Genomic DNA, 8,555 nt, shown 5'->3' on the forward strand with positions numbered 1-8,555 from the left:
GAGATATTATTGAACTTTGAAGTGACAATGTCGGGGTTTTCCAACTTTTTGCTAGTTAGGTATAGATTTAATTTAGTATTAAGTTTTGAAATAAGTATTACGTTTATATTTAGGTTAGTATTATTTGCGTTTTTTTTTTTTATTAGTTTGCTATGTGCTTATAATACGTTATTATCCTCCTAAGTCCTCGTGTACTTTATAAAGGACCAATTAACACTAAGAATAACGGCCAAATGTACTTTATAAAGTACATAATTGTTCATTGAATACAGAATTCTAAGTATTTTGAAATAATATCCAAAATAAAAAACCGGTCAACCAGGTCAAGATTTAGTACGGTATTCATCATAGTAAAATTAATGTTCTCTTTCGAAATATTTAACATTGACCGCAATTTTCATGCACAGACACTAATAGAGTGAGTGAGTGAATGACAATTCCTTTCCGAGCGAATGTTGACCAGTTCTTTACTGTCTCGCAAACTGTGCACCGCGTTCTAATCTGAGTTTAGCTTAATTTTCATAATACCCCACGGGCACATTTAGCAGTATTATCAAGAGCTCTTAAATGCCCTATTAATTTCGGCTAAGTGTCATTTCTAAATGTGGCTGAGTGGATTAAGCTCGTCACATTTCTTCTGAGGTGGCCACTAACGATCCAGAAAAGGATCCAACTGTTAGGCCGGCGGGACCACAAAGCTTATAGTTTGTAAAAAAACCGGCAAAGAGCGTGTCGGACACGCCCAAGATAGGGTTCCGTAGCCATTACGAAAAAAATCAAGTAATATTGTGTGCGTTATAACACAATTAAAATACTTACTACAGTCTTAAAATCCAAAGTCTTAAAGTCTTAAAATGCAAGCCAGGGCCCCGGCTCGCACCTATGAGTTTTTCGAAATTCATATGCGGAATTACATTTGAAATTTACCACGAGCTTTGCGATGAAGGAAAACATCGTGAGGAAACCTGCACAAACCTGCGAAGCGATTCAATGGTGCGTGCAAAGTTCCCAATCCGCACTGGGCCCGCGTGGGAACTATGGCCCAAGCCCTCTTGTTCTGAGAGGAGGCCTGTGCCCAGCAGTGGGACGTATGTAGGCTGGGATGATGATGATATATATATATAATATAATATAATATTCAAATCGTTTTAAGCGAATGCGAATGTTTAAAATGATGCGAATTTTTCTCATATGCGAATGCGAATACAAATATTCGTGACATCCCTACTCTCAACACTCGCTGTTGTGTTCTGGAAAGTAAGATGGTCACCACATTATTAAGATGTATTTAAAAATATTTTTTCTTTACTTAGCACTTAATGAATTTATTACATAAAAAATAAGCAATGAATTACATTTGATTTTGAAAATTATGACGTATACTAGAGGTCGCCAAACTGCGGCCCGCGGGCCAAGTCCGGCCCGCGGAAAGAAAGCGGGAGGTAATTGGTCATTATCATAGATAGCCACTCATGAACATAATCAACACCAAGTGCGTTCCTTAATACGTTACTCGTATCTAGGTACCTCCTGAAGACAAGGGCCTGTTTCACTACTTGTCGACTAACTTTAAGTTTCAGACAAAAGTAATGCCGTCTTTGTTTATTCGGACAAAACAAACAGAGACGGCATCACTGATATCCGTCACTTAAAGTTAGTCGACAAGTGGTGAAACAGGCCCTAAGTCTACTTAACTAATGTATTACCGCCATGACCAGCCAAAGTCTTGGCCCGCACCCATTTACATTAAGTGCAGTGCCCTTGAGTCAAAAAGTTTGAAGACCCCTGACTTAGACCATTCTAGTTGTAAGTACTTTATTCTGCGAAAATTAGAATTCTTTACAATTTACGCGTGGATTATACAGAATTCGATTTGGATCCGCATTTCTGACATTTAACACTATAGCAGTGACATTGTCATCTTGGACTGTCATTCTTGACAGTTTACCATACGTAAAAAATAAAATAATGCTATCGCTCAACCTACGCATGAAATAAGCATTAGTGGGATTCGCGCTGTCACGCGCTGTCATCGTTCAACCACCATTACCTCTCATATTTCGTTTTCTAGAATTTTTTTACCGTACAACGGCACAAACTAGTAGACACTGGCAAAATTGTCCTACGATGGACAGAGCCATATTTTTTTAAAGAAACAACAACAAGCATTAGTGTGGCAGAACCAGATAAAACTATGACGTCATCAAACAAAATGGTTTCAATAGTTAAAAAAAACATTCGTATTTTTTTATACAAACCCAGTTATGTCATGAAAATTAAGACCTGTCTAGAAGCCCGGTTACACGTACAGTCACCAGCACCAATATCTGATAGAACAAGCGTGCATAAATATCTGATACGACTCTATTTCTAGGGCCGGAAGGACGTGTCAGATATCTTTGCACGCTCCGCTGTGGCAGATATTAATGCTGGTGACTGTACCATGATCACCAGTCTATGTGTAAATTGCACCGCACATTTTGCCCCTTGTTTGCATATCGAAATTGCTCGTACGTTGGCACGCTTCGATGGCGTTGCCACCGACTGTTATGTTACCGTCTTGCATCTCAATCCCTTTGGGATAGTGATCCTCCTGTAATAGTCATCCACTTTATGTTGTATCTGATAGCACCGTTAATTAAGTTTATAACGGTAGACGTATTTGGCTAAAAGCCTTAGACGGTAGAGAGAAAGGAGTGATAATGTTCTTCCATCGTATTTTGTCGGATAAGTTGGTATTTATATTGCTGGCATTTATTTTGATGGCATTGACGAATTAGGGAAACTGACGAATTAACGAAAATGACGAATCAGGGGAAATTGGCGAATCAAAGATTTTGATGGCATTGACGAATTAGGGAAACTGACGAATTAACGAAAATGACGAATCGTGAAAATGACGAATTAAAGATTTTTGATGGCATTGACGAATTAGGTAAAATTGACGAATTAAACGAAAATGGCGAATCAGGGAAAATGACCAGTAGTGCACTAAACTCTTTCTATATACCACTAAACATATATATTCAGTAGCAGAAGTGAGCGAGAGTTTCTCGTCTCTCCTCATGTGTTAAAAATGATTTACACCCTAGACTTTACTGCCAAGTCTTGGCAGTAGAGTCGTATGTAGATCATTTCTAAGGTTATTAAAGAGTGTTTCGATTTTTTTAGCACCGTAACTGCTCTAATACTTCTGCTGCTAACAGTACATAGGTATATACATACATAGATTCCAACATCTTAATATATAAAAATGAATCCCTATTTCCCCTGGTCACGGCATCACGCGTGTACGGCTGGACCGATTTCGCTAATTCTTTTTTTTGTTGTTTGCTATTGTCAGGAGAAGGTTCTTATAAAAGATTTAGACAATTTAAAAAAAACTACACCAGGGGCGAAGCTGCGGGTAGCAGCTAGTATTTATATATATCTTAAACTTCAAAAACTAATGAACCAGCTTTCGTATTATTCATTCAAATATCTTCCCGACTGGGGATCGAAGAACTAAAGCTTCATAGTTAGTATTAGGGTTATAAGCGGAACTTCGCCTCCGCCTCCGTTACTGCGGAAGTTCCGCAAGAAATCGTATCTTCGCCTCCGCCTCCCCCTCCGCAATTTTTTTTTGCGGAGTTATTACGGAGGTTTGTTTCTCATTTCATTATCTCGGCGCGCAGCGGGAACACGGTCGGGGTGGGGGCGGGGCTTAAGTTTGATTGAGCCGCGATGTTTTTTTTAGTGATTTTGTACAAAGTTTTGTTTAATTTAAGTCACATGCACGATGACGCCGAAAACAGTGAGATTTGGCAGTTTTTTTAGAAATTTTTGAGATTTTTGAGTTTAATAAAGCATAAACTACTATTTTTTGCACATCCACTTTCACCTCTGCATCCGCCTCCGTTAACCTCCGCATCCGCGGAGGCGAAACTCGTCGCATCAGCATCCGCCTCCGCTAAGAAGGCCTCCGTTACAACCCTAGTCATTATACTGTTTTTGTAACTTTGATCGCATCAGTCTCTTTGCAGCTGACTGTACAAGTTTAGATTTGAGTAAATAAGCAACACTTGAAATAGATAAACAATTAGGGCCAGTAGGTACAGACGGACTCTATTCCACTGCAACGTAATCGCAAACTGCCGGCTGTTACATGCAAGTCTGATTGCAGTCGGCACAAGCGCATTCTGACTGCAATTGAAATGTATGAGCAGTCGGCAGTTGGCAGTTACGTTGCAGTTGGAATGCATTCCGTCTGTACTGGCCCTTAAACATTTTATTTAAAACTTCTTTATTTTCTGACTTATAACTACTTAGTCTTAGGGGCTGTTTAACCATCCATTGATTAGGCACTTGTCCCACCGCCGACGATGAGCGAGAAGCGAGTAGAGCGAGTAACTAGAAACGAGTGGGCGAGCAGCGAGAAGCGAGTGTAGTTTTGTCGCTCGGCTGTAAGCGAGTGTTCGCGTGCGACGGGCGATTACTCGCTCCACTCGACTCACTCGTGCGGGGCGGCCGCCATTCTGACATCGCTGAGCGAGTATCTATAGCTCAGCGAGTTTTATAGCTCTTGTCGCTGCGACAAAAGATGTAAGAGCGTGTTCTCGCCGACAGTGTGAACAGCCAGCGATCAACTATTAATATATGTGTCTCTTTTACTCACACAGGATCTTATATCTTTTGTTCGTTTCTTGAGCGAGAAAATAGTCGATAGCCAATCGTTTCCTCGCCGGCGGTGAGAAAAGTGCCTTAGTGTTAACTGACGGTTAAATGTGATGCTGTCTCCGTCTATTCGACCAAAACGAATGGTGAAAGAGCTCCTTATACTACACTAATAACTATAGAATTTTGCAATTGGCATTAACGGGCTAGAAATTAGTCAAATTGTAATTAGGAAACGAAATATCTTTAAATTGGTACACTAGCTATCACTTTTACTGTCATTTTCTTGGCTTTTCTTCTTTCTGTGGAACACCTCCATGTCAAATTGGAATCTCGCGCGCTCTAACTCCAGCCGCTCGCGCTGCAGAATTGTCCGTTCTGCGTACTCCGATACAAACCTTTGTAGTGTCTGGTTTAGGTCCTGAAAAAAAAAGACATTCGTCAAACCAGCCTTTATACGTCCAACGGGTACGTATTAAATATAAAATGTTTAAAAGGATAAGTTGAAATACATAATGGTAATTTGATAATGCAATAGTTAATTTATTGAATCAGGCGTTACTTTGCGGAGGTCCATATCAATGAAATATCGTAAGGTCGCGGGTGAGCAAGGAAATTCTTTAGTTCAATGCAATAGTTGTTATAAAATAAACCAAACAATCCGTAAACAAACCAAATCCGTAGATTACATGATCATAAAAGCTTGATAAATTAATAGTTTCACCAAATCATGTTATAACAAATTATTATTATGTATTTCGTCCATTATTTGTTTTTAATTTTATTCATTTCGACACGTTCCCACAGCTGGACACAGGCCTCCTCTCAAAATGACAGAGTGACAGAGCTTGGGATAGGGCTGTTTTTGGTTTTGGGTAGTGCCCTCGATAAAAAATATTACTTTATCGAGCTGGTTAGTTCATTCATTATCCCAGCAACGTCCCACTACTGGGCACATACTTCCTTCCAGAATGAGAAGGCTAGGACCCTAGTTCCCACGCAGGCCTAGTGCAGATCGAAAACTTCACACAAAATCGTTAATGCTTTGCAAGTTTATTCTGGATTCCTCAACAGCTCGTAGTATTTACGTATCTACATCCCACTTCTCACTTAGCTCGCGTTGAAACTACATTCCTCGACCTCTCGTTCCGCGATGAAGCCTATGTCCAACAATAGAACGCACAGTTGAACCATTTGATTCCTGACCAATCGTAGAACGTTTTAACAGAAACAGTCACAATGAAATTCCCTTGTCAAGCAATAAGCAATGCGATGTCACTATGACTTTCTACGAAAAAGTTCCAAAGTTGGTCACGATTCAGTTGGTTCGATAGTACCTACATAGGCGAAGATGAATAAACAGTCTAGAAACCTAATAATAAGCCAAGCAATCTATCACGAGATGAAATCTCAGGAAATCCTCTAAAGAGGCGTATTGGAGGAAATTACAGATCAGCGAGGAATAGAATTCATTTTGTATTGCAGCACTGCACGCTGATGAAGATAAAAATGCCGTTCTCTTCATATTGGAACATGGATGCTCTTGGGAATTGGAATTACAGGTGTAAATTGAACACAAAGAACTGCGAGCTCGTGACTTGAGAATCCTGTTTTTTTTACAATTGGTACGGAATTATCCGAACTGTTAATTACAAACGTTCAATTTTTAACCCCTGATGCAAAAGAGGAGTGTTCTAAGTTTGACGCCATTGTCTGTATGTCTTTGGCATTGTAGCACTCAAACGGATGAATCGATTTCAATGTTAAGTTAATTACCAATCAAATGGTTCATTGGTTGGTTAGGTTATCATTTAAGTTTTTATTTTATTAAAGCAGTCTTTTTTACCTTCCTAATTAACGTTCGTATCTCAACAATCGTATTCCAGAAATTTGGTATTTTAATTACTTACGGAGTTTAATAAATCAATGGACTTTAACATGTTTGTACATATCAATCTGTGGCATCGTAGATCTCAAACCGATAGACTGATTTCGATGTAGTTGCTTTACATGAAAGCGAGTTTCCTTGCAGTCGTTCTTAGCTATGTTTCATTAATATTGGTTTAGCCATTTTTGAGATTTTGAATTTTTACATGGGGCTATTTCAACTTGTCTAAGTTGTTTCTGTGGGGTTCTGTTTGAGTTTCATCCGCTGTGATTTTATTTATTGAAAAAATGAGCTAGAGTACATTCAGTATTTTTTTTAACTGTACCAAGCGCACTGTGTCCTGTGTCTTCTTCAAAACTTTACAAACTCCCCTCATTGTTGCTATCTTGGTTGCCCAACAGCCCTAGCCTTGTTTACTGATCCCTCCTCACTTTCTCCATCTCCATAGTCCTACACTTACCTTCAAAACTTTAAATCCCCTCACTGTTTGTTATCTTGGTGGCCCAGTACCGCTACCAGAGCCTCGCTTACTGAACCCACTTCCTCCATCTCCATAATCCTACACTTAACTAGTAAGCTAGACATTCCCTTACTGTTGCTATCTTGGTTGCCCATAAGCGCTACCAGAACCTTGATTACTGATCTGTAATCTCATTCTCCCTGTGCGTAAAGAGTGGGAGTAAAGCTAGCAGTGCTGCTAGAAGCTGCCTACCCTGGAATGGATCCATCATCATATCAGCCAAAAGACGTCCACTGTTGGACACAGGCCTCCCCCCCAAAGACCTCCAGTTGCCTCGGTTGGAAGCGGCTTGCATCCACCGTGGACCAGCGTCTTTAACCAGGTCATCCGTTCATCTCGTTGGTGGACATCTTACGCTGCGCTTGCCGATCCGCAGTTTCCAATCGAGAACCTCCACTGCACGCCAATCCATCTCTATAGTTACTACACAAACCTTCAAAGCTTTACAAACATCCTCTCTACTGCTCTCTTGGTTGCCTAACAGCGCTTCTGCAGCTGGAAACAGGGCTTCGCTGACGGAGTCTCTTCTCTCTTCCTCTGTTTCTATAGCTTCCGACTCTTCTTCCTCTGTCTGAGGTTCCTCACGTTCCTCCTTTTTGAAAAAAATATATACAACAATTGTATTGTTTTTTTTTTTTAAGAAGTGTCAATGATTTTTTGATGATGTTTTGTCGACCGGATGGCTAAGTGGTTAGAGAACCTGACTACGAAGCTTGAGTCCTGGGTTCGAATCCGGCCGGGGCAGATGTTTGTGTGAATAACACGAATGTTTGTTCTCGGGTCTTGATGTTTAATATGTATTTAAATATGTATTTATCTATATAAGTATGTTTTATCCGTTGCCTTGTATCCATAGTACAAGCTTTGCTTAGTTTGGGACTAGGTCAATTTGGTGTCAAGTGTCCATGATATTTATTTATTTTATTTATTTATTTAATGATTGTGAATGCGAATATTGATCATCATCATCAGCCGGAAGACGTCCACTGTTGAACAAAAGCCTCCCCCTCCCCAGAACTCCATAATGAACAACAATAGCTCGTCACTTGCATCCACCGGTTACCCGTAACTCTCACAATGTCGTCAGTCCACCTGGTTAGAGGCCTGCCAACGCTAGGTCTTCCGGTTCGTGATCTCCACTCGAGGACTTTTGTATATTGACAAAAAGCCAATATTTGCCGAATATTGACAAAGTGCAAATACTTATTTGCGTTAGTTACATACTTCACTAGTAAATTACATATAAATGGTCAATGCAAATAATCATCAAATCAAACTCAACCTGACTACAATATTGTTTCTCAAAATGTCCGTCGTTAACAGAGAAACTGTTGACACATTGCTTTTGAATTTTGTTTGTCCGTCACTCTGATTACAAGTTGGTCCTAAAAACAAAAAATAAATAAACTGTTTATTTATCTGAAATTAATTATATATTCAAATTGAATTGCTTAACTTCTAATCTTAATTAGGTATTAAATTCATTGGAGTTAG

General features: G+C 39.7%; 1 protein-coding gene across 1 annotated transcript in view; it reads right to left on the bottom strand.

The window, feature by feature from the left end:
* Nucleotides 1–4,196: 4,196 nt before the first annotated feature.
* The window catches only part of LOC141436599 (uncharacterized), a 9,957-nt gene continuing 5,598 nt past the window's right edge, over nt 4,197–8,555 (bottom strand). The window contains exons 2-3 of the mRNA XM_074099596.1: nt 7,495–7,653; nt 4,197–5,074 (exon numbers count right to left, since the gene is read on the bottom strand). Of these exons, the coding sequence (XP_073955697.1) occupies nt 4,913–5,074; nt 7,495–7,653 (321 nt within the window). The 3' untranslated portion in view covers nt 4,197–4,912. The remainder of the gene's footprint in view (nt 5,075–7,494; nt 7,654–8,555) is intronic.

This window comes from Choristoneura fumiferana, chromosome 16 (assembly GCF_025370935.1).
Source record: "Choristoneura fumiferana chromosome 16, NRCan_CFum_1, whole genome shotgun sequence".
In the NCBI taxonomy this organism is placed as follows: domain Eukaryota; kingdom Metazoa; phylum Arthropoda; class Insecta; order Lepidoptera; family Tortricidae; genus Choristoneura; species Choristoneura fumiferana.